Genomic DNA, 27,560 nt, shown 5'->3' on the forward strand with positions numbered 1-27,560 from the left:
GAAGAACCCAGGCAGAGAGAGAGAAAGTGGGACAGTTTCCACCTGCAAGAACAACAAAAATAGCAGATCTATAGGATCACCCCCTACCTCTTCTCCTGTGTCCCCATATACTGGGTATGGGGAGCCATCACATATTGAACAGAGTTTGGGACGGGGCAGGGGGGGCATGGCCACTTCAGGTTTCATTGAGGATCCATACTTCAGAATGCTTCCTCAAATTTTGGAATTTTTCCCTTCACAGTTTTCATATATTTTTGTAATATCAATGGTGGAGTCTTGGGTGCAGTTTTTTGCAATGTTTCATTTTTATGAAACATTACATATTGATCTGTTGTTCCTACGCAACATACGAGACAGAGAGTGAAGGATTTCATAATTTTTTTGTTCAGTAGAAGAGAGAGTATTTATTTAATGGTCGCTTGAAAACTGCATGATCATTTTTGTAGTGCTGATAATTGTCATATCAAATGTAAGCCAAAGTACATCAGAATGCACATGAAATCTAATGGTGCCTGGTTATCCCTAAGCTTTCTTGTAGAATTATCCTTGGAAAAACTTACACCATTTAGATTCTGTTCCTGCTATACTACCTGGTATATTGAACTGTACATAAAAAGTATGCTTTTTACCTGGAATGGTATCTTCAGTCAAGCAATTTTGAAATTAGGCGTTTGCACCCTTCATTACTTCTGTGGGTCAAGCTCATTGTACACACCAACAGCATTCCTCCCATTTCCCCACAAGCCCCCTCCCTTCCCTCTCTATTTCAGGGACTCGCTACAACCCCTTCCAACTCTCTCCTGTGAAAGGGAATCTGTGTCCTCCAGTAGCCCCATGCCAGGGGCTCTGTGTAGCTCCACTTCCCTCTGTCCCCAATTCTTCCCCCATAGCAGAGGCTCTGTGTGTGTCCCCATGTCCCCCATGCCAGGAGTTCTGTGTGCATTCCCTTCCACTACACCTCTCCATTTCCCCCCTTCTACCTCACCTTCCTGATTTCTCTCTCTCCTTCAGGGCGTGAGTATTTTGAAACGTTATTGGCAGGATAGGGAGAGCTGAAATGAGGGGTATTCAGCTGGAATGTGATAATGGCTGCCATCAACCAGGTGTTCGATCTGCGGACCATGTCAGAGGCAGTTAAAGCTGCTCTCTGCTAACCAGATGTGTGCCAGGGTCTCCATGTCATTCATTTCCCCCTTCTATTTTTCCAATTTTTTTCCCACCAAAATCAGTAGGGTTCTACCCACTGATGCTTAGAAAATTTCACTGAAGTGTTGGAATTGATTGGATGCATTGTTCCAAAGTTATTGTGTTACATCCAAAGCTGAGTAGAAAACCTCATAAACTTGGCCTTATCATACTATGTTTATAGATGCTGCATATAATGACTATATACTGACTATTAACTGTTGCCATAGGCAGGTTATCAAAGTGAAGGACACAGGATCTGATCCGGCATGGCAAATGATTCTATATCAAGCTTTGACTGCCTTTGTGGCACTATCTTTTACCTTAATGAGACCAGAACTGACAGCTTCCTCCAACTTGCTTTTAATGCTGCTTCAGGATAGACTTCTAGAGATCTTCTAAATATGGTGCAATCAATTCACTTAAGGCAATTCAGTAGCACTGGAGCACCGAGTCCATATCACCCCTTTGATATGTCTGATCTCGGCCTACTAGAGGAAGCAGGAGTTTGAGTTGCAAATTACTTGAAGTGACAAACTGTGTTTTGTCCTTCTGAATATGATTGAGCAATTTCGGGCAAATATTGTGTCTCTTACTGTGTGTTCAATGCCTAGTACAATGGCACTACCATAATACATATAAATAACTATTTTATTTGGAGTTGACAATTGATTTTTTTTCCCCCAGATATAAAGGAGAGATTCACCAACTATGTGCTGTTGTTGATAGTATGTCTAAGAAATATGGAACAGTTCTCATGGAATCCAGGTAATTACGCTTTTGAAAAACATGTAATTTTTAAATTATACACTTGTTAGTATGTAATTACAATACTACAGGTACACATGTAAGACCATCATACATACCCCTTTGCTCAACACAGCAATCTGAAAGTCAAAAAGCAAGCAGTACTCTTAAAATCAAAGACTCCTATGACCTCAGATCACAAGACCTGAATAATCTGTAAACTGTTTCTAGTTTTCTGTGGATTGTGATTCCATTGATTTCAATGGAAGCATATTCCCTTGCACTGTAAATAAACATTGATGTGTTTTGCTAAGTTTTGAGTTATATTTTTTATATTTTTGAATCTACTAGTAAGAAGTCCTATTAGTGTAGTTATTTTCTTATGCTGGCAAGAAAGGAACCGAGTATAAGTCTGAAAACAAGTTTCCATCTTGATTTTAATATGAGTTAAACTGTGTTATTTTTTTAAACACTTAATTCATATAAACATTGGTGTTTGTTCTAATGTAGCAGGTTGGAAATGTATTTAGTGTTATAGGGCCTGATTCTGTGCCTTTTTCTGTAAGACAAAAGGTGTTTTTTAACACACTTTGGCCAATGGATTTACCTTAACCAGATAACATGTTAAACTGTGACTGCTTTGTCTACACTAAGATTTTAACACGATAGCTAGCGCATGTTAAAAAACATACCTTTTGTCCTCATGAAGATAAGGCCTTACAGTGCAGGGTCTAGCACAACAGAGTCTGATCCTCCTTAGGGCCGTTGGATGCTATGCTAATACGAACAATTCTCCAGAGTAGATACTGTGGTGGGAATTCATCTCTGCAAGGCACCCATTCATTTCTGAGATATAAATATAGATATAGATATAATGCTTTGTACCTTTGAAAGTTTGACTGCTATGTTAAGCAATAATTGCAAGTTTTCTTTACTTATGGGATCAACTTGTACAGTATAATTGATTTTTAATTTTTTCCTAACCTTCAGATCACCTTTGGGTGTTGTTTCCAGATGTTTGCATGGTCATTGCATCAGAAATTGCAGTGGATATTGTGAAACATGCATTTATAACAAAATTCAATGACATTACAGCAGATGTAGGTATACTATTGGACTTCTAAGCATGTTCTAGTTGTGATTTACTGTGTTTTTTAAGACCGCTATAAGATGTAGAATAAGATTGAGTCTAATGCAGAAAATGTTGTGGATTTTTTTTCTATTAAAGAGTTAGAAAAGCCATTTCATAAAGCTCCAGTAATTATTTTCTTATTAACAGTGCACTTCTGAGGATGAATTTAATGTGCCTGAAACACCTCTGCTTCTAAATTCATAGTTTCAGATCCATAAATTAAACTTGAGACTGTTGTGTAACAGCCACAATTCACATAATTTGCAGATCATTTTTGAGGCAGTTGCTAGGTCAAGAAAACATAAAGGTAATGTTTATATTTTACTTTAGTCACCCAGAACGTGTACGTTTTTCTAAACAAAATGGATTGTGAAATACAATTCATGTTTTAGAAAAATCCGTTTCTCTGTGAGACGATTGAATTATTCTGTTTCAGTGTATTTTTAAAGATGGAAACTGAGATCAAAAATATTTTTGTTTTCTCTTCTGTCCCTGCAGCACTGAATATAAAGTAGGTTAGTGTTGGTTTCCCATTCCTGTAATTTCTTGGGGCATATATAGTATGTAGGCCTTCTTTAATGTACTAGATTAAATTGTTTTATGTTGTATGCTAACATGACATATAGACACTACACATGCTATATTTGTCTTCGGCCTGGTCTGCACTAGAAAATTGTCTGCTTAAATACGTTGCTCAGCTTTGTGAAAAATCCACACCTCTGCGTGGTGTATTTAAGCCAATCTAACCTGTAGTGTAGACAGTGCTTGGTCGACAAAAGAATTATTCTTTTTCGAGGAGTGACCCTGTGGGTGCTCCACTTTAGGTGTCTTGACGCCCTGCTCTTGTAATCGGAGATCTGTGGTAGCAGTACCCAGTTGGGCCAGACATGCGCCGTAGCCGTCTCACGCCGCTCCCAGAAGTTACGTAGCAGTGCGCAGGCAACCGTGCCCCAGTTTCTTCCCTACTGCCTTTGGCTTGCGTCAGAGTGATCAGCAGCACCATCTCTTACTTCAGAAAAAATTTACGGTAGATAATTCATTGTGGCAGTGTTAGCTTAGTTGTAGTTAGCTTCCCTATCCCCTTGCCCTACTCTGATTTCTTTAATTTTATCAACAATTTTTTTTTCCCCCTCTACCCTCCCTATCTGCCTATCTCTCCAGCAGGCCTCTACAGCCTTAGCCTCAAAAAGAGTTTACCCCTGTTTTTCTCTGAGACCGACTCTCTCAGGCATGCCAGGCTCAGCTGGTTTGAAACGCTGCTTGACTTGCAGACTCTCCATACTGGTCTCTGACGGCCATGCTCAGTGTGTCCGCTGCCTCGGCAAGACACACATTGCTCAAAAGTGCCTACACTGCAGAAAGCTGGTAGCCAAGACAAGAAAAGCCAGAGATCTCCAGCTGAAGCCCCTCATGATGGAGAAATTCCTCAGGCCAGCCTCCAACCCTGAATCCAGGTCACCCCCTGGCCAACAGTCGCCAGCGGCAGCCTCTGACAGGAGCTCTGTTCCAACAGCAGCTGCCAAGGAGCCTGCTCCTAGAAAGGCTACAAAAAAGTGGTTGCAGACCAAGAGTTGCCCAAAAGAAAACGGTCTCCAACTGAAAAATCTGCCCCAGTACCGACAGCACTGAGAGCGCCGGACCACGCAGCACTGGGAATATCTGGCATCGAGAGTTCCCCACAAGCTAAAGACACTACGTGGGCAAGCTCTAATGGAGGTTCACACACTAAAGTGAAACCTTCCAACTCTGCATCCACAGAGATCTCTGCCCAAGCGGTACAGTGGCGCCACCTGCTGTACCTGTGCTGCACAGCTATAAATCCTCGGCACTGGCAGTTTCAAATCATGCTCCTGGGCCGTTCACCATGCCATCTACGGCACCGAACCTCACGGTACCACAGCAATTCCTGAGGCATGCGGACCTGATAGTGGCCTCAATGCCTGAATATCTTATACCATCCAGATCAGTACCAATCCAGCTGACTACTCCCTGCAGATCAGGCCTTCCTATCTCCACTGATGAGGAAGAAGAGGATGATGCAGTATTATACGCTCCTCGCCACTCCTCACCCAAGCCAGGACCATCTCATCCCCCACTACCTGTGGATATATGAGGATGATATAGTCACCCATGGGCACTGCCCCCCATACCATTCCCACCTAACTGGTCATACTGGAATCCATGGGCAACCAAAACTGTAGGCCCCCTAGCCCGCCTAGGTCCAGAATAGCCCGGTCCCCTTCACCAGCTGTCCTGGCACCCTCAGAAACACAGGAGGAAGACCCGAGGAACCTGAGGACATAGCCTCACATGACACTTCACCGCCTGCTTACCTCTCATCATAGTCACCAGATGAAACCAAATGCCACCACTTCCTACTATGGGGGATGATTTCAAATGTTTTCAGGACCTCTTCAAAAGGGTTGCTTAATCCCTACACATTCTGTTGGCACAGCTACCAGAAGCCCAACATAAGCTCATGGACATACTCCAGGCATCCCCATTGGCAAAGAGAGCCTTGCCGATAAATGATGCTATTATGGAGCCTGTGAAAATCATCTGGCAGACTCCCGCTCCTGCACCACCTCATGTAAGAGATCTGACAAAAAATATGTGCCAACAAAAGGAGCTGAATTTTTATTTACACACCCCACTCCAAACTCCTTAGTAGTGAAGGCGGTCAATCAAAAGGGGAAACAACACCAGTCCCGAACGACCCAATACAATCAGGAATGGAAAAGACTAGACCTTTTTGGGTGGAAAGCCTATTCATCAGCTACACTTCGGTTCTGCATAGCTAACTATGTGGCCCTGCTGGCTAAATATACACACAATCTGTTCTCCAAAATGTCAGAATTCAATTGAAAATTTGCCAGATGACAAAAAAAGAAAAATATAAGGTAAACATTTCCAAGGGGTGTCTCATCACCAGGATAGCCCTACAGGACTCCCTTAACCCTGCAGACGCGGCAGCATGATCCATTGCCACATCCGTGATCATGTGCCGTGCATCCTGGCTCCATCTTTCTGGATTCCCAAGGAAGGTCCAGGCACCTTAAGTTGAAGACTTACCCTTCGAGGGTCAAAAACTATTAGCTGACAAAACTGATGTGTCCTTACAGACCTTAAAGGACTCCAGGGCAACCTTAAAAACCCTGGGCACCTACGTACCTGTGAACAAAAATAAGGCAGGTTTTACAACCAGAGATTCCGGGCTACCCCATACACTCAGCCACAAAGACAGCATAGACGTTGGCAGAACCAAGATCAGCCTTCGGCGTCTCAACCATCCACCTCTAGACAATCATTTTGAAGGTGTGGTTGAGGGCTTGAGATCTTCGGACTCCAGAATCAGAAACAGTCCCCCATCCATTCAGAGACCTCCTGTCACCATACTACCCAGTCTGGAACATCATCACAACAAACAAACGGATTTTAGAGATTATCCAGAAGGGCTACTCCATCCCCTTTACTTCTATCCCACCTACCCACCCCCCCTTCCCTGTCCCTCTTCAGGGACCCCTCTTACGAGCACCTGTTACAACAGGAAATAAACCACCTCATACAACTAGGTGCCATGGAACCCATACCAGTGCAACACAAAGGGAGAGGTTTTTATACACATTATTTTCAAACTCAGAAAAAGACTGGTGGGTGGAGACCCATCCTGGATTTACGAAAACTCAACAAATTTGTGAGAACAGACGTTTCAAAATGTTGGCTCTAACCACAATAATTCCGGCATTAGAAAAGGGAGATTGGCTCTTGGCCCTTAACCTTCACAACACTTATTTTCATATTTCAATCCGCCCGTCACACAGAAGATTCCTGAGATTCACCCAAGGGAAACAGCATTTCCAATACAGAGTACTACCCTTCGGCCTTTCCACTGCCCCAAGGGTTTTTTCCCAATGTTCTTGCTGTCATTGCAGTTCACTTCCGCAGACAAGGAGTGATGATATTTCCATACTTAGACGATTGCCTTATAAGGGCACCAAAGCAGCAAGAAGCAATGAACGCCACACAGAGCATGATAACCCTGTTCATAGACCTAGGGTTGCAAATAAATGTACAAAAGTCCACGCTGGTTCCTGTCCAAAAGTAAGAATTCATAGGAGCCTACCTTGATTGTCTCACAGCAACAGCAATGTTACCCCAACAACGCTTCCTCACTCTAGTCAACCTAATTTCAATGATGATGGACAGCCCACAAACATCTGCCAGAACATGCTTATAATTTGGGGCATATGTCAGCAACAGTGTTGTTGTAAAACATGCCAGACTCCACATGAGATGTTTCCAGGCCTGGCTTCGAACAGTATATATACCATACAGATACGCTCTCAATAGATGCCTCACAATGCTATGCAGAGTAAAAGACTCATTAACATGGCGGATATAACCAAAGAACGTCTGCTCAGGGAGTCCCTTTCCAACAAAGAACTCCAACCATTTCAGTCATGACAGATGCTTTTCTAATAGGTTGCGGGCACATCTACTCAACAATACAATCCAAGGCAGCTGGTCTCCAGCGGCGTCCAACCTGCACATAAACTTACTGGAGCTAAGGGCAGTCTGAAATGCATGCTTTCTTTCTCCCTCTAATCAAGACCAATGCCATCAAGATCCTCATGGACAATATAGCATGCATGTTTGATGTAAACCGCCAAGGGGGAGCACAGTCATATTCCGTGTACAGAAGCAATACACCTTTGGAACTGGTGCATCACCAACAACATAGAAATATTGGCATCCTATCTGCCAGGATGTCAGAATACAACAGTGGATCTACTAAGCAGGGATTTTTCACAAACCCACGAGTGGGAGATGGATCCCCGAATTCTCAAATCCATATTCAAACTATGGGTGTTCCCCACCATATCTCGATTTGCAACAGCTTAGAATGCCAAATTCCCAAAATATTGTTCCAGAGCAGGATTGGGACTCTACTGCCTAGACAACGCTCTCCTCATAAAATGGGAGGTGCCACGGATATATGCATTTCCTCCAACTGTACTTCTAAGCCGAGTCATTCACACGATCAGGCAGGGCGAGTCCAGGGTCATTCTCATTGCACCCACATGGCCCAGACAAACATGGTTGCCATAGCTGCATCAGATGACAGTGAAACCACCTCAAACCTTTCCCTTAGTACCTCACCACCAATCACAAGATGTGGGACACATCTGTCACCCCAACCTCGCAGTACTCCACCCCAAGTGCTGGTTACTCCATGGCTGACTGGGTTCGAGAGAGCCTGTTCTGACGAAGTAAAACATATATTACTGAACAGTCGGAGGCTTCAATACAAGAAAAACATATATCCATAAGTGGAAACGATTCTGCACATGGTGCCAAGACAAACAGCTCTTACCACAGTTGTCCCCCCTACCGAGGATTCTCAACTATATACTAGGACTTAAAAAGTCAGGGCTATTCATAAGCTCTATCAGAGTACACTTAGCTGTTATTACCTCCTTCCATAATAAGATGGATGCGGTCACTATATTTGCTCACCTGATGATTAAATGCTTCCTTAAAGGCATTGAAAACACTTACCGCACACTAAGAAACCCAAACCCATGTGGGACCTCAACCTTGTTCTACGTGGACTCATGGGAAAACCGTTTGTACCCCTTCCAACTTGCTCTTTATTGCACTTATCCATGAAGGTGGCTTTCCTCATTGCCATCACATACACAAGATGGGAAGGAGAAGGAGAATTAGGTGCCTTAATGGTACACCCACCTTATACAACATTCTTTTAATCTAAAGTAATCCTAGGACCACTAAAGTGGAGCACCCACAGGAACACTCCTCGAAGTGGAGGAGGTTACTCACCTTGTGCAATAACTGATGTTCTTCGAGATGGTTGTTCCTGTGGGTGCTCCGCTACCCTTTCTCCTCCCCTCTACTTCGGCGTTTTAGGCTGATTCTCTGAGGTAGAGAAGGAACAGGGGGATGGTTGGCTGCACACCACTGTGTAACCGCTCAGACCAGCGTGAGTCGGCTACGGCAAGTGTGCGGCTCAACCAGGCACTGTTACCTCAAATCTCTGATTACAAGTGCAAGGTGTTAAGACACCTAAAGTGGAGCACCCACAGGGACAACCATCTTGAAGTACCCTAAATCCCCTTTTCAGGAAACGAGGTCAAAACTTGGAAGTTCTATTACTTTCAGCATCTTCCTAAAGTAACTACAGTAGTAGTGTAGAAACAAGTTTAATAGATGCACTTAATAAGCTCCCTTATGCCAGAGGCATTTATGCATGCCCTACTTTCACATAAAGAGTACAGAAAACAGGAATAATGAAATGCTAGCCAGAAATACATGTTTCAGTATGCTGAATCAGTTATAGACTGTCCTGCAAGGTTTATTATTTAATACACTCCTTTACCATATTACATGTAGATTCTAAAGATTTATAGCCATTGCGCCTAATTTTCAGAAGTGCTGAGCACATGCAGTGCTAATTGAAGTTTACTGGAGAAGCAGGCGGTCAGCCCCTTTATCCTTAAAATAGCTACATTTTCCTTAGTATCTGAAAATGTTGTCTAAGTAGCTTTTCTGTTTTCCTTCCCAGCTGCCTAATATAACATTTTATGGGATCACTAAGTCAGCATATGATTACAAGTCAGTTATTTGTTTCACTTGAGTCTAATGCTTTCATGCAGCTTCTAATTTAAACTATTAACTAAATGTAAAAATCATAGTACCTTCAAACTACAGTACATCCTTTTTACTTTGTGCTATTGGTCTTAACTCAAAAAGATCTGCAATTTAAATGAACAATATTAAGACCATAGAGATTGTCTTATATTACTTTGTGATGCTGCTAATCATTTACAAGAATTTATTAGGTAACCAATACCTGACATTTTACATAGTGTCTTTCATAAAGAGACCCCCAAAACTGTGTGCATATTGTGACAGGATCGGGCCAGATGGATATAGGAGAGTAATAGAAGGCAGATATATTGGCCCCAGGCTAAGTAGATCTCTTTTCCCTGGGTAAGGTAACAGGGAAGGTTCCAGAACAATCAGGAACCTTCTGGAGACCATTAAGACCATTAAGCTGCTAGAATCAATTAAGGCAGGCTAATCAGGGCACCTGGGTTTTAAAAAAGGAGCTCACTTCAGTTTGTGGTGTGCATGTGAGGAGCTGGGAGCAAGAGGCACTAGGAGCTGAGAGTGAGAACACGGACTGTTGGAGGACTGAGGTGTACAAGCATTATCAGACACCAGGAGGAAGGTCCTATGGTGAGGATAAAGAAGGTGTTGGGAGGAGGCCATGGGGAAGTAGCTCAGGGAGTTGTAGCTGTCGCACAGCTGTTCCAAGAGGCACTCTAGACAGCCGCATTCCACAGGGCCCTGGGCTGGAACCCGGAGTAGAGGGCGGTCCCGGGTTCCCCCCAAATCCTCCCAACTCCTGGTCAGACACAGGAGTCGTCAACCTGGACTGTGGGCTCAGAAAAACGGCCAAGCTGAGGGCTGCCGTGAAGCTCCAAGGCGAGCAAATCCGCCAATAAGTGCAAGACCCACCAAGGTAGAGCAGGAACTTTGTCACAATATCTTTGCACAAAAATAATTCCATCACTGAAATGCAGTCACCACAAGGTGCAAGGCACGATCGTTAAGCAGGATGCAGCAATGCATCACAACACCTAACGCAAGAAAATGAAGTATATCTAATTGACATTGTTGAGGACGTTTGGATAGGCAGAATGGCTGGATGCACAAAAGGAGTTAGATGCATAAGTCCCAGTTTCAGGACCTCTGCAATGTACAAAACTCCCACTGAACCCTGTAGGTGCCTTAAGTTAACTGGCACCTACATTTTTGCTGTAAAAGTTCACTATATACCTATGTTTCTGCCTCTGAACTTGGACACTGCAGCCCCAGTCTGGGTGTCTGGCCATTTTTCTCTCACCTAAGCCCCAGAGTGATTCACAAGCCAGGAGAAGATAGGCATTTGGGGCCCAATCTAGTGGGTGCCTTCTTAGCTCGCCTGCTGGACTAGCCTCTGAGGTGAGTTAACACAAAATAGACCAGGATGGGGAATAGGAAAAGAGGAAAACCTCCCTCATAACTTTTGACCCAGTGGTTAGGGTAGTCACCTGGCATGTGGGGGATCCCTGGTGTAAGTACCCCCCCTCCACCTGGGGAGGGAAGGGATTTAAACAGAGATCTGCCACCTCTCAGGGGAGTACTCTACCATTGGATTATAGGATATTCTGATGTGGGGGGGCTCCCTCAGTCTCTCTTGTTGAAGCTGTTCCACTATGAATATATATATATTTTAAAAATGCATCAGTTCAGGGGGCTAGATTCCAGATCTTCCACATCCTGAGTGAGTGCTCTAAGCCCCAACCTATAGAGTCCTTTTCATGCTTGTTTTCCCTGTCTGTTTCTCTGTGGCCCAAAAGAGACACTAATTATTTATCCAGAATGCAACAGATCTCTGTCCTGCTGAACTTAGCTCCCTTTTTGCATCCAAGCCAATATAACTTCCTATTTGGAATTTGGCGAGAACATGCAGTTCCTCATTCCTAAATCCTCTTCCAGATATCCCACTTAGGTTTTAGTAGCCACATTAATCATCCTCGCAAAATATATGTGGCCAGTTGGCTTAACACAGTTAATACTGTACTGGTGAATCTAAAATCCAAAAGTAAATGTATATACTGTAAGTGTGCATTTTAATTCTGTAATCTGATTGTATCATGAAAAGTTGTATATTTTAGAAAATTGGCTTCTGTTTGCTCATGTATATACGATAGTTGTCCTTAATTATACAGCAGTATGTACCTCCATGAAAGAGCAAGATTGAGTGCTTCAGTTCCTGCACAAGCCTTATAAAACTCTTTTTTTTTCTGATAAATATTTTATCAGTGAAATTCTGTTGCTGCTGTAAATTGTGATCTCATGTAAATTAATCACACATCCAATGTGCTGGATTTTTTTTTCCAGGTCTACAGTGAGTACAGAGCCAGCCTGGCATTTGACCTTGTTAGCAGTCGACAGAAAAATGTAAGTGTGAAAATAAAAAGGGCATGTTTTTATTAACTGATGTCATTGTTTTCAGTACAGCAAATGTCAGTGCCAACAGATATTCAGAAAATGTTCTCTTCTATAATACTGAAATTATATCCTGCTATTGTGCATGTACAAAATGAAATTAATTTTGCACCATGATCTAGTCACACAACTTCTGTTCAGTTCTTCAAGTTTCTTGCAGTAAATTGCCTTTGATTTTTAAGAGCAAACTATGCTAGCACAGGTTCGTTGATAAAGTCACAACAAAAGCCTTATTATAGTTACCCTAATTGCAATTTTAATGACTATATATACTCGATCAGAAGCCGGTTCGTTTATCAGCCGAACCCCCCAAGATGGAGAAGTAAAAATGGAAAATTTGTATGACCATTCATAAGCCGATGCTACAATTCAGGGGTCAGCAAACTTTGGCTCCCAGGCCGTCAGGATAAGCTGCTGGCAGGCCGAGACAGTTTGTTTACCTCGAGCGTCCGAGGTAAATCTAAGTAAACTAAGTGTCCCTGCCCGCCAGCTGCTTACCCTGACAGACCGGGACAGCAACTGTTGGGGAAATTTTGTGGAGGGGAGAAGCTGGGGGTCAGGGGAGTAACCCCTGTGACCACCCCCGACATGACCCCACCCCTAGCCTGGGAGCCCCCCAATCTCCCCATCCCGTCCCTTTCCACTTTAGCTGGTGTGGGCCAAGGGAAGATCTCTTGCGATGGCCACAGCCTGCTCCGACGGCACGGCCGCAGTGTGATCTGGCAGGCAGGGCCAGGAGGCGTGGCCGCAGCCTGCCAGCTCTGGAGCTGCAGCTGCTTTGGAGGCGTGGCCAGAAGCGGAGTGACTCTGGCCCTGCCTCTTTCCTTCTGGCTCTGCTGACTGTGCTGCCTCTCCTCGCCCCCTCTTTTGGGGGGAGGGGCTGTGTCACATCTCTCCTTCTCTATACCCGTTCATAAGCCGACCCCCTTCTCTGATGCTTCCCGTTTTTACTAAAAAAATTTTGCTTATGAATGAGTATATACGGTGTGTGATATGTTTTGAAGTAAACTGGCTAAACAAGCTTAACAGGGTTTTCCTGAAGTAATTTTGAACTACCTGCAGCCTTTCATAAAATAGATCTACTCTTCCTTCCCATTTAATCTTAGCATAGTTTGGTGATCTAGTATAGTTCTGTACAACATTCATTGTTAATTTTCCTACTACCATATGAATTGTCTATGCAAATCCCTCATGCCATGCTTGTTACTCCTACATCATGGATCTGCAGAGGCAGTACATTCGGAGAACTGAGATTACTGGTAAGCAGTCTTCCTTTATCAAGCTTATGAATGAAGAAACATAAGCTAAAATCTTTCGTACCTTGCCATGGACAAGAGGGGCTAAATTACCTGGAATACTAATGGAATCTTCATATTACTAATTTTAGGAATAAACCAGATGATTCTGAAAAGTCATATATTTTATATTTCTTTTTGTGATGATGGCTTGAGGAATATGAGTGCTTATATGATATAACTGTTCTTCAGCATCGGAGAATTTTCAGTACCACATGAGAATTCTCAGGCAAAGTAGACCACTTTTATAGTACCAATGAGAACAAAGCCTTTAATTGTTTTTTTAAAAAGGGGTAAGGGGAGGTGTTATCTTGAGCCTAATTACAGAGGAAGTTGGAATGACCATTTAAATTGCTACTATGGTGCTTTGGATAATCACTTCTTTTTTTGCAGTGTGGATTTTTGCATATTATATTTAGGGATCAAAACTGAATTGATAACCAAAATATCTCTAAGTGAAGTGGCAGTAGTGCACTTTTGAAATGCTTTGGCATGATTTGTGGTATAATTTCCTAAATGCTCTTGATTTAGAGCTCTGTGGCTAATTTTAACAGTCATGTTAGTGTTAATTGTATTCACACATAAACAGATAACGACATTTGCATATCTATGTAGATCTCTGTGAAAGCAGTCGTTTACCAGATTTAAATAGTTGCTTCTTTATCAATGTAATATATATGCTAGTAGTGATTGCTACCTTCCTAGAATGTGCACCAAGTAAAATAGGGGAGAGATGCCACAAATCCCAATTTATTTATTTATTTATTTCAGGCATACACAGATTACAGCGATTCTGTTTCCAGGAGAATGGGTTTTATTCCTCTCCCATTGGCTGTTTTAGTAAGTCATGTATTTTCATTTTTCAGACCAAAAATCTCTCAGTGGTTAGTAAGAATTCTGCTTAGGGATAAAATTCAAGGTCATAGAAAAATGCTTTATTTCTCTGAAGAAACTCAGTGTGAAATAGATGAGGACCCATGTCTTTGCCACCAGGAGACTGTATTATTTTTGGTGCTCTATTTTAAGGCCACATAGAATCTGATGCTGGAGCAGAATAAAGTGAATAATTATTAGATGTAACTTCATGCCAGGAGCATAAATGCCCCAGGATTTATACAGGCTGCTGCTAAGTTTCCTGGTAGCGTTCATGGTGTTGGGTTTTAACCTGTAAATGGGTTAGGAACCTGATTACCTGAGAAATGCTCTCTGTTTCTCTCTCCATTGCTGCCACAGTTGAGATCAACTTACACATTTTTGATGGAGTTTTCTTCATATAACTGAGAGGGAGCTGTCTATTTTGGTTATATGGCCACAATCACCCTAATATCTGAGTGGGTCACAAACAATTAATTGATCCTCACAACCGTATGTGAGGTAGGGAAACATAATCTTCTTTTTATATATGAGAATGAGGCATGGAGATTAAGTGACTTGCCTAAAGTCACATAGGAAGTCTGTGGCAGAGCCAGGAGTTGAACCTACATCTCTTAAATTCAAGTTCAGTGCCTTAACTACAAGATTGTTCTGCATGAGGGTCCCTCAGCTTCAGAATTCACTCCCCTCCTTGGTCCAAAAAGGGCTTAGTTTCTTTATCTTTTGGACATTCTGGAACTCCCTTCCTCCCCACCCCACCCCCAGTCATGTGGGAAGGAAGTGAGCTAAGGGTTAGAGGGCTTGATTGTTACTTCTGTGGAGAGGTCTAATGTATGTATAGTTGTTAGGCTGCACAGCTCATTTTGTTGTAAAAATTATGTGAATGTGAAATGAGCACTTCTTTATATTTTAACACATCTAAATGACGCTACACGTCTGACTTAACACTCAACATAAGGAAATCTATACCACTTGATATATGTGTTAGTGTTTATCCTCCCAGCATAGAGGGTTAAATGCAGATTACTACTATGGAATTTATAATGACTTGGGCTGCTATAGTGGAACAGGCTACCGCCATAGTGATTGAACATTTATTCCTTTTGGCAAGTATCCTGATTGTTCAGTCAGAATAGCAAAAGCAGCTGGCTGCCAGGAAGCTGACAGTAGTGCAGGTTTTTAAGGCTCTTGGTAGGAAAATTTTTATAAAACACCTTCAGTGTTTTCTTATCATGCCCTTCCCTGCACTGGTATGTTCAGTGGCTTAGGGCTTGTCTGCACAGGGGAGGTGACTATTGTGGTATAAACTGTTCTGGATTAGCTCCCTGTGTCCTCCCCATGTTGGCATGCTATTCCAGAGTTAGTCACTTTATTTTGGAATAATTAGTGCATTTTGTTGTTTCTGAGCACATAAATTCTTCCGAAATAAAGTGACTTTTATTCTGAACTAGTGTCTACAAAGGGAGCTATTCTGGAATACCATATTCTGCAATCATTGTTATGGTCAATTTCTCTGTGTAGATGAGCCCTTAGTCATAATGGCATTGGACAGAAGCACCAACTCTACCAGCAAAGTCCCATAATGTTACTGGTAGAGTGATTAGTGATGTAAAATTGTTGGTTTTTTTGTTGCAATACTGTCCTGCAGGGATCAAGCAAAAATGTTATTGATAACTTTGTCTAGCTAAGTTCAGCAGGGACCAACATTTACGGTGGTCATAGCTACAGTTATCTACTTAGACTTCCATTATGGATTGCATCCCTATTCAAGCTGGGACTTAAGTACATGTCTAAAGTTCAGCATGTGCTGAAATGCTATCCTTAACAAGGATGGTCTTAAGCACAGGCTTAAGTCTTTTCCTGAACTGGGGCCTTAAGTGCTACACTGAAAACAAACTTGTGATTTCTTAATGTTCAAACTTTGCAAGCAGACAGATTCCATAACATGCTGAGTCCACAAAACAGCTCAGTCTCAAGTTTTCTTTAGTGCAGAGTGATGCATTACAATTCTGGTTCACTACATCAATATCTTTAATGTGATTTCCACACATACATATTGGGTAGTTTCCTCAGATGTTTGTATTAATAACTAGTATCCTCTTCCAGCCCATCATTTCTTTCTTGATTCTGCAATGAAGTCATAATGCTGAACTTGATATAAATCATTTATATAGCAACAGACTGTAGAGTTATTACTAGAATTTTGGGCTGTCAGGCGATTAATTACATGATTAATCGCACTGTTTTGTTTTTGAGTGCAGTTATATAACAAAAAATCTACATTTCTAAGTTGCGCTTTCGCGACAAAGATTGCACTAAAGTACTTGTACGAGGTGAATTGAAAAATACTATTTCTTTTGTTTCATTTTTACATTGCAAATATTTGTAATCAAAAATAATATACACTTTGATTTCAATTACAACATAGAATACAATATATGTGAAAATGTAGAAAGACATCCAGCAATATTTAATTGGTATTCTCTTGTTTCAGTGCTATTAAAACTGCGATTAATCACGATTAATTTTTTTTAGTTAATTGCATAAGTTATCTATGATTAATCGACAGCCGTACTAGAATTACAACTCTATTGCATAGTCAAGTAATAGCAGATACTCATGTAATATTTATTCAGACAATTCTTGAATAATTAACAATATCAAGAGGAATACAGACCATTACAAAGTTAATTCTTCTTAGTATAAATGTTCTCATTTTTGTCACAAACTTGACTCGATGTAAATGCCCTCTTTAAATATTGTATTAATTATTAATCTATGTGCCTGAACTGTTTAACTTTTATTTTTAAAACAGCTCATCAGAGTCGTAACAAGCTCAATAAAAGTACAAGGAGTCTTGGCTTATGCCTGTGTTGTGCTCTTCTATTGTGGGTAAGTGGAACACAAAAGAAGCAAATATTGAACAGTATTTACTGTTTAAATGATTGTAAGAAATAATTTGCTCTGTTGATGTTTTAAGGTACAAACATAATACAGTCACTTCTCCATGGAGCCCAATAGGTGTGAAATTTATATAAAATGCATTGCAGAACAGTCATAGTTGGATCTAAAAATAACAGCCATGCACTCTGAGCATCCACTACTGAGCAATTTGCAGATAAACGTTTGCATCCGTTTCAGAGCCTTCCTTTTCAGTTAGTGAGAAGTTGTTATGATTATGGTCAACAAAATGAGACCAGAGTTTAAAAGGGAGGAGAAGGGTGCAAAGAGTGATTGTAGGGTTTTGTTTTGTTTTTTTTTAAATTGGGTGAGACTGCAAAGGATAATACTTGTATTATCCTTCATGTCTGGGTCAAATAGGGTATAAGGAGTGTTTTATATATTTCTTTTTTGAATTAAACTTGGGTTATTTTACATTTTCAGAAGTTATTCATAATAATAGCTATTTAATACAGTGATTAGCTTATCATAAGACATCACAGAATCTTGTACAATAATTAATAATGATGTGTTTGCTTAAACCAGAGGCATAGAAACTTTTCTCAGCTGGGGGTAACTTTGGCAGTTGGCCAGGAGCTCGAGGACTACATCAAATTTGGATAGAATGGAGCAGATGGTAGTCACCCTGATCTTGAGCACACACATGCTGCCCTTAGAAAACATAGGTCCTCACATACATTTAATCTAAATCCAAGTGGAGGTTGCTGTGATACTTGTAGTTTCTCTATGCTGCACTTCTGCATTCGCGATAAGGTAGTTGCATGCCTCATTTGAGTTTAAGGGGACATTTTGGTCATTTCCCACCTGAAACAATTTTTAACTAACTAATAAATAAAGCTGCAAGTAAATACAAAATGCTTGTGCATTTAAAAACTAAAATTGAGATAAATTTTTATAGTGTGCAAAATTTATATAAAATTTTATAAAATAAAATTTATAAAATTTTTATAGTGTGCAAAGTAGACATGTAACTGCTAATGACCATGATTGTATTCAGTGACTGAATACCTATACCACTCAACTGCTAAACTGAAGAACTTGGGGAAAAAAATATTTTAAATTGAAAGATCATATGACAAACAGTGCTGCCTTGCACATTGGGGATTATTGAAGCATATTGATAAACTCCCTCTGGAAAGAGCTAAAGATGTCAAGCAGTAACCACACCCAGAGAGTCATTAAGGGTATTGTATGGGTGAAGCCTTAGGGTTTCTACCTATTGCAGAGCTACTGCACAGAAGGAGGGTAGATTCTCAGACTCTCCTTTCTAGCCCATGTGGTCTCAGTAAGTAGCCTTGGGCTCATAGGTGCTAACTCTGTGGGTGCTCCGCGGTGGAGCACCCATGGGGGAAAATGGTAGGTAATGAACACCCACGAGCTGCTCCTCTATCAGCTCCCCACCCCACCCCCAGCGCCTCCCACCCACTGGCGGACCATGTGCATCAGCACCTCCCACCTGCCATGATCAGCTATTTCATACAGTCAGGAGGGTCTGGGGCAGGGGAGAGGGAGGATGCAGCGCACTCAGGGGAGGGGGCGGACCTGTGTGGGAAAAGACAGGGGCAGTGTGGAGTGGGGGCGGGAAGAGGCGTGGTGGGGTTGGGGCCTTGGGGGAAGGATTGGGGTGGGGTCTGGGGCAGAGCCAGGGGTTGACTCGGAGCCCCCCCTCCACCCTGGCACTTTGGGAAGTTGGCGTCTGTGCGTGGGCTAGTGGTTTCCCAGATATAAAACTCAGGGGCTGGGGCAAGTTTAGAAGAATATCTGGGCATGTTTTCACTGTAACATTAACCCAGATTCTTACTAAGATTCTTACATCCACATATAAAATCCTCTGACCCAAGCTGAGTGGTGCTTTCAGGCCCAGCTAGTTGGCCTGTCTGGTGGTATAGACTAAAGCCTGGGCGCTGCTTTCATATGGGCTGGTTACCAGCCCACTTTGCAGTGAGGATGCAAGATAAACCCTTTGAATGCTGATAGTCCTTCAGTGCCTTCTAAAAATTCTCCAACAGTTAGCATCTCAGTTTACTGCAGCATAAAACTGAGATATGCCCACAGAAGTCCTAGCAACTCTCACTGGTAAGCGCAGCACCATGAGGACATTGTAACTTGAGTGTGTCTTTGCAGTGTGTCTGTTCACACCCAGGCTAGGCAAAGCCAAGTTAATACTGCAGAGAAGACTGACATCCTGCTCAGGACACCCAGAATTGTGAGCCACTGTGTTATCCTTCTGCCTCAGCAAATGAGAGTTTTGCTGTTGCTCAACTGTGTATCAGGTCAGCAAACCTTTCAGGATTCTGCCAGTTGGTTTAGCTGAAGACTCCCAATTTAATATACCAGCCCTGTGATAGTTTTGTAACAAAACAAGAAAAAGTTCAAATACAGAGATTTAAGTGATACTAGGCAAGAATAAGAGAGATTGGACTGGTTACAAACAAAACAAAATGCGCTTTCTAGTGAGTAAAACTTAATTTTAGCAAGTTACAATTTTGACTAAGCAGTTTCTCACTATGTAAAGTTTCCGGCAGCTCTTGCCTTTCAGGCCAAGAGGATCCAGCTTTCCCAGGTGCTGTACCCTGTTGTCCCCTCAGTGATGGATAACTAAAAAATCTTTTTTGTCCCCTTATATGACTCACACGCCATTGTCTCTACCTCAAGAGACAGGAAGGCTTCTTGGGGTGCAGATTCTGTCCCTCAGCATGATTGTTAAACGCTCTTTTCTCCTGCTCATTTAGCTTGATGGCTTTGTTTACCTTATATGTAAATGTACTTCCATTGTCTTCTGCTGGTAACCAAGCCAGTCAGACTGGTGAATACACATTCCTTTGTCTAGGGCAGATTGAGTTTTATGCTCTGTCTTCCAACACATATTTTAAGAACACATTTCCAACACACATCTATAACTTTGTACCCAACCCATACGTACATCATACAATGATTTCCAGGACCTGCATGTCACCAGTTCATATATAATTTGTGACACTTTTTAGATATATATATATTATGACACCAGTTTGTTGAGGCAGTGTGTGTCAGGCCTGATGTGAGTTACAGTTTGGGGTGAAACCCCTCAGCCAGCTGGCTTTGAAGGCTCCCAGGGTCACAAAGGGTATTTCTACACAGCAAAGAGAAACCCATAGCTGGCCTGTACCAGCCAATTAGGGCCATCAGGGCTCAGGCTGTGGAGCTATTTCACTGCTGTGTAGACATCTAGGCTCGGGCTGGAGCCTGAGAGGTGGGAGGGTCCCAGAGCTCAGGCTTCAGCCCAAGTCCGGAAGTCTACACAGCAATGAAACAGCCCCACAGCCCGAGAGCCCAAGTCAGCTGGCACAGGCCAGACGCGGGATAGCTCAGTGGTTTGAGCATTGGCCTGCTAAACCCAGGGTTGTGAGTGGGGCCATTTAGGGATCTGGGGCAAAAATTGGGGATTGGTCCTGCTTTGAGCAAGGGCTTGGACTAGATGACCTCCTGAGGTCCCTTCCAACCCTGATATTCTATGATTCTTTGCTGCGTAGACATACTCAAAAGACATACCCTCTGTGTTCAGCAGTAAAACTTGGGTATGGCCTTAGAGAGAGACAAAGTGCAGGAATCCTGGGTACAGGGCAGAAGTGCCTGGTCTGTGGTTTCTGCAGGAAGGAAGTTATGTCTGTGTTTTGTTACCACCCCAATTCAAGGAAACAGGACCTGTGCACACTTTGTAAATAAACAAATTGCACCAATAAAACACCTGACTTCAACTTGCCAATTCTGCTCCAAATGGGACACTGACCTTCAAAATGGCATGAGACAGAGTCTATAGTGATGTGTTAAGTAAACATGAATAAAGACAGCTGTGACCTGTTTCTTTTTTGGATTTAGTTTATTAGATTAGATTTTGTCATACGATATGAATTTCAAAGTGAGAATGGACTTTATTCTTTTGCTGTGATCTCAGGTTTAGAATTAGTACATCTCCTAAATCCTCTGAGTAATTCCAAGTTCTGCACACTGCTTTCAGTGTCTGTAATTATAATCTACATAAGTGGAATTATTTGCAATACGAGAGACAGAATTTAGGTATAATACAGACATGTGAGAAACACTGCCTAGATAATGCTTTAAGATTTTATCACAAAGGATTTAGACTAAAATAAGGAGGAAATTGTTCTGATGGGGTGAAACAATAATTCTTTATTTAATTACATAGTTAAATGTAATAAAAAATATTAAGTTTTACCCAATATTTGAAATTTGCGTTTTGATTTAATTTTATATGATTTTTCAGCTATTCACAGTAAACTAATCTGACCCACTTCTGCCCTCCCAGTAGTTAAAAACCCAAAGCCCTGTGACAGAAGAAAACTTGGAAGCTGCTATGTAATTCATGATGAAAATCTGGTATTAATACATCAGTTGGGTGGGTTGTAACCCACCAACATCCTGATCCAACTCTCATTGAATTGGATTAGGCCCTGAACCCTTCATTTTTCAAAATAATAGTACATATCTGTGAAAGTATCTTGTTTTTGGAAAGGCGGTATGGGGAGAGAAAGCAAGGGACATGTTTTTGTAGAAAGAAAAACTATCATAGAAGATTAGGGTTGGAAGAGACCTCAGGAGGTCTTCTAGTCCAACCCCCTGCTCAAAGCAGGCCGACCCCAACTAAATCATATTTGCTATTCTTTCTGCACTTAGAGATGGTTTGTTCCTGTGCCCTCAATAAGGCTTCTTTAAAATACAGCCAGCTCTCCTGGACTCCTTTCCCTCTCATATTAGCCTCCTAGGGGATCCATGCCTATCAGTGCCTTGAGGGCATCAGTCTGGTTTTCTGAAGTCCAGGGTCCATATTCTGCTGCTCTCCTTCCTTCCTTTTGGCAGGATCCTGAACTCGACTATCTCATGGTCACTGCTTCCCAGGTTGCCACCCACTTCTACTTCCCCTACCAATTCTTCCCTGTTTGTGAGCAGTAGGTCGAGAGGAGCACGGCCTCTAGTTGGTTCCTCCAACACTTGCACCAGAAAGTTGTCCCCAATACTCTCCAAAAACTTCCTGGATTGTCTGTGCACTGCTGTATTGCTCTCCCTGCAGATGTCAGGGTGATTGAAGTCCCCCTTGAGAACCAGGGCCTTTGATCTGCAAACTTCTATTAGTTGTCCAAAAAAAGCCTTGTCTACCTCATCCTCCTGGTCTGGTGGTTTCTAGCAGATGCCCACCACGACATCACCCTATTCTCTTACCCTAATAGAAGGGACCTTATAGAACCACAGTTACAGACCTGGGGGAATCTAATTTCGTCTAGTTTGTGGTTGCTTGGGTACCAAAGTGAGAGGTTCCTTTTTAAATACTGAAGATTGTCTGCTCTGCATATCCTCCTATCCCTCAAACAGACTTACTTTTACAGGAAAATGTATTACATAAAAATACCTTTGAGAGAGAAAGGTTGTATGCTACATTTTTCTCTTTTTGACATGATTTGTGTTAATGCATTGTGTGATAGTTGCATTGCTACTGAAGTATATTTTGGTCTCTTTATAATGCACAAGTTAGACCTGCTCTAAGGCTTTTAATTTGAAAACGTTCACTTTTTCCAGCAAATTTTCTGAACTTAGATTATCACAATGTCTATTAAGATTTCCATAATCAGTGGGTTCCCACATTCTTCTCTACCTATTTACTATCCTAATGTTGAGTAGGGATATAGGGCTCCATCCAAACCCTATCACAACTGCTGTAGAGCTGTCTAATGAGAGAAATAAAAGGTACTCTTGCAGCTCCTTGAGTGAGAAACAAGTTCCGGAGACTCAAATTCTGAGCCCAGAATAGCATGGAACCATCAAACTAGCCTGTAAATCAAATCTCTAAATCACAGCTGCCTTCATCTTCAATATGGAGGCGTAGTCTAAAATATTAAAGGTCCTAGCATGTGATGTTCTGTCAATAGTAGTATTAATTAGCTTTCATAAAGTGCTTTTCATCTGTAAATCTCAAAGCACTCTACAATGGTAGAAAAGCCTCTTTCCCATTTTACAGATGGGAAAACTGAGGTAGAGATAACTAAGTGATGTGCCAAAGTTCACACAGCAGATCTGTGGCAGAGGCAGGAAAGAATCTAGGTCTCCACTGTCTACTGGGTCATGTTACTCCCAGCCTGGCTACTCAGATAGAAATGGAATATTGCATGATTGGACTTGTAGACTCTGTGGACCACACACCTGAGGGCTACTGCAATTTGGACATTTTATGGAAATTAGGTGTAGTCTTTTAACTCCTTATGTGGCCCATGGTGGTTCAAAATTTGAGAGCTCCACATAGTAGTTGTTGTTGTTAGAGATGCTTCAAAGCCATCACAGACTTGCTATTATTTTTGATACGCTCTTCAAAGTAAATGTTTAGATACTGAGTGTATTGAAAATTTACTGAAATTCCCATAGCTGCTCCATGAAGTAAACACTGATATTAAGTAACTAAAATACTGATATTAGGATCCAAATGACTTCTAGAAACATTTGAAATTTCTACCCTATGAAACCCTTTACATTAAAACATCGAGCCTAAAACCAAATGATTGTGCTGCCTTTTTTTTTTTGGGGGGGGGGGGGGGGGGTTCTCTATAAGACATAAGAAAAAGCCTTACAGTTGGAAGGATTAGCTAACAAATTAAATACCTTCCAAATAGCAGAAACCATACATGAAACTGTTTTTATATGAACATCCACTAATGCAAATATGTAAATATACCCTTTTATCTTTCAGGTTAATTTCACTAAAAGTCCTTAACAGCATTGTGTTATTGGGCAAGTCATGCCAATATGTAAAGGAGGCAAAAATGGAAGAGAAGTTGTTCAGTCCTCCCCCTACTAGCACCCCAGGCAAACCACCTAGCAAACCCCAAAGCAAATTTAAATCTACTCAAGGTAAGTTTAAGTGCTTGTTCAGATGATCAGTGAAAAGGAAACTGTTTCCAGATTAAACTTAATATTCAGTCTGCTGTTCCCCTCTCTGCTGTTCAACAGTACCTTTACCACAAACTGTACCACATAATAACTATGCTTTGGTTCACATGTTAGGACTGTGAGCATACACCTAGCAGCTGGAGCACAATTCTGTAAACAGAAGAATTCATTTTCCATTATTCAGTGCTTCATCCTTCACAGACCTAAATATTCTCCGCTACAATAAAATTCCACCAGGGTATGAGAAAGGAGGTAGGGAAGCAAAAATGAGAACTAGTACTGACTTTGTATGCATGAATGTGCGCATTTAGAGGAACACCTTCTTGTAAATGCTGATATTTCACATTTGGCTTGAGCTCTGACAATACTGACGTTTCATACGGAATATTCCATTGAATTCTTATAGAAAAGTGGGCAAAATATGATATGCAGCAGGTACAATTACTTAAAATTGTAATGAAGATAGGAAGATTTCAGGCAGCTTTTCATTCTCTAAGTGGGATTAATGTTAATTCTCCTGATCTGAGATTTGCCTCCTTGTTTTTTGTTTTGTAGTATATAAGGTGGTTTTCTTAGTCTTCTGCAGTTTATATATAGCACCTTTAACATCGGGTGTTTAAAAAAAACCTCTGTTATTAATAAATAATTGTAATGGTGTATTAGTTGGGTTTTTTTAATATCCCTCTTTGACATAATATGGGGGGGAAACAGAAACTTTCACTGTTCTGATCAACAAAGTTGGATTGTATATTGTCTCTGGGAAGAATCCAGTGGGAGCCCCTGAGAATTTAACAGTGAGGCTTTATTGTGTTCTGCTCTAAGGTTTGCCAAAGACTTGAACAGCATGAAATTTAAGGTGTTTGTTAGACATCATAGTGTCTTGCCAGCAATACTAGAGTTAAGAATCAGCATTTCAGTTATAAAACCCTATATCTCAACTGTGTCAAATCACATTGGACTAAATTTAGTGCATATATTTATTTTAAAATGGCTTACATCCATAATATTGGGCTTTTTGGTTATATGGTGAAAAAACTTATGTACAGTAGATCTGGATGCTTTTTCCAAGCTTTCACTAGAAAATGTTACAGTATTACAGTGCTAATTTTTTCTTAAATTATAAAATATTTTATAATTTATTTGGATGTGGGACTTAATAATTCATGTTTTAAGGGTTGACCATTAAAACTTACCAACAGTTCCCAGTAAATACATTCTGAAGACTATTTTTAGCTGAAGCAGCAGTAAGCTTACCAGGTCAGTCCAGAGAGCTTATGCCTCAAATGACACAATTTTATAAGAAGCAGAGACCTATATATTTCTGTGAATGTCATTTAAAAAAATATTCTCAGCTTCTATAAAATCCTCAAAGGTGGAAGAAGCTTAATTCTTCAGTGCCATGACTTCATTTTATAAATACAGTGACTCTTAACAACAATTGTTTCCCTATAAAGCCAGATCATATGTAAGAATTTTTCTAGCTTGCCTTCTCTCCTGTCTATTCATTATTATTGCAGAATTCTGCATTATTGATTAATCCCTGTGCCCCAATTATAGGCTTGAACAGTACAGCCTATATTGCTAGCAATATAATCACCGGTTTCAAGGAATTTATCTAACCTACTTTCCTTCAGCCTACAGTATAAGGATAGTTTATTTTCCTGAGAGTTTGCACCTTTCTCATAGGAATGTACACAGTTGCAATTATCATTGGTAAAGTTTGAAACTACTCTTGAAGAATGAGCTCACTAATTAGACTGGTAATCATTTTTTAAATTGAACAGTGGCTTCCTCTGGAAACTGTTCAATGGGAAGATACCTACCTACATATTGAAGCTCTGCAGTGAACCTTTTATGACTGTTTTTCCCTGGTGTGTGCATTATGTTTTACTTATACAGGACTTTATTAAATTACTCCAAAGATTAGTTATTTTCCTAAAAAATATACAAATGACTGGAAGAGGTGATATGATAAAGAAGCTGCTTTATAAAGTAGTTGTCTGGAACAAGTAATGATATTGTTTTACACATTGCTGCAATATTTCTGTTGCAAACCCCTATTTTGATGTTTATTACTTTTGTCAGATAATGTTCTCTTGGCTGGGTCTTAAAACAGCTTCTCAAACCAAGGCAGATGTTTTTCAAAAACTCCCTTAAAATATGTCAGTTATCAGTTACCTTGTTTCTAAGAGGAGCAAAAAATACCTTTGTTGCTCTTCCTGCCAAGTTCCCTTTGGGGTGGGGCAAATCATGCAGTTTCAGCTGTTTCAAACATTATATTTTAATGCAGCACAGAAATGTATTAAGTGTTCATACACTTTTTAAAAATTGTATTAATAAACCCAGTGTTCAGTTCTATGGAAACAAAAAGAAGGAATCCTAACAAATCAGGGAGTTCATGAAGATATTTTGGGATTAGATGCCATACAAATACATACATTAATTATTTTACCATATCTGAGCTTTCTCTGTGGGATAAAACTTAGGGCATCCAGCTTTCCTGTGCAGATACTTTGGGATACAATCCTGTCACTGGTAACATAAGTAGATTCTTTCACAGAAATCAGATCTGTTACTACTGTTGATTGGGATCATTTCAACTGGCTTCAGATGGGATGGGTGGAGTAAACAATCTTATTACACAAACCATCAAAAACAGGAAAGTAAACCAGAAACCTACCATATGGCTTTCAGTAACATGCCACAATGATCATGACCTTTTATCATCTTGTTTTATTGCATCCCATTGTTCCTCAATATGGATGACATGTGGTATACTCCTGGCTTTCCTGGACTTCATTTTGCTGAATTTGTATCACAACGTTAATGGAATTCATACACAATATTTTATTGCATTAATAAGCATTCTAGGATCCTAATGGCAGTGGTAACAAAAAGTGAAGTGGTTTGGACAGGATATTCAGAAGTATCAAAAGGGAAGGAGCAGGATCCGGGGAACTACAGGCCAGTCAGCCTCACCTCAGTCCCTGGAAAAATCATGGAGCAGGTCCTCAAGGAATCAATTCTGAAGCACTTAGAGGAGAGGAAAGTGATCAGGAACAGTCAGCATGGATTCACCAAGGGCAAATCATGCCTGACTAATCTAATTGCCTTCTGTGATGAGATAACTGGCCCTGTGGATGAGGGGAAAGCAGACATGTTATTCCTTGACTTTAGCAAAGCTTTTGATACGGTCTCCCACAGTATTCTGGCCAGCAAGTTAAAAAAGTATGGGCTGTAAGGTGGATAGAAAGCTGGCTAGATCGTCGGGCTCAACGGGTAGTGATCAATGGCTCCATGTCTAGTTGGCAGCCGGTGTCTAGCGGAGTGCCCCAAGGGTCGGTCCTGGGGCCAGT

The 27,560-nt window shown here is 41.2% G+C and overlaps 1 protein-coding gene across 8 annotated transcripts in view; it reads left to right on the plus strand.

Annotated features, from left to right (window-relative positions):
* The window catches only part of TAPT1 (transmembrane anterior posterior transformation 1), a 97,345-nt gene that overhangs the window by 63,205 nt on the left and 6,580 nt on the right, over positions 1 to 27,560 (plus strand). For all 8 annotated transcript variants that reach the window (XM_073342448.2, XM_073342449.2, XM_073342450.2 and 5 more), the window contains 6 exons: positions 1,873 to 1,953; positions 2,923 to 3,032; positions 12,035 to 12,094; positions 14,209 to 14,277; positions 17,126 to 17,202; positions 24,005 to 24,165. In XM_073342448.2, coding sequence (XP_073198549.1) covers positions 1,873 to 1,953; positions 2,923 to 3,032; positions 12,035 to 12,094; positions 14,209 to 14,277; positions 17,126 to 17,202; positions 24,005 to 24,165 — 558 coding nt within the window. The remainder of the gene's footprint in view (positions 1 to 1,872; positions 1,954 to 2,922; positions 3,033 to 12,034; positions 12,095 to 14,208; positions 14,278 to 17,125; positions 17,203 to 24,004; positions 24,166 to 27,560) is intronic.

This window comes from Lepidochelys kempii, chromosome 4, assembly GCF_965140285.1.
Source record: "Lepidochelys kempii isolate rLepKem1 chromosome 4, rLepKem1.hap1, whole genome shotgun sequence".
Classification (NCBI taxonomy): Eukaryota; Metazoa; Chordata; order Testudines; family Cheloniidae; genus Lepidochelys; species Lepidochelys kempii.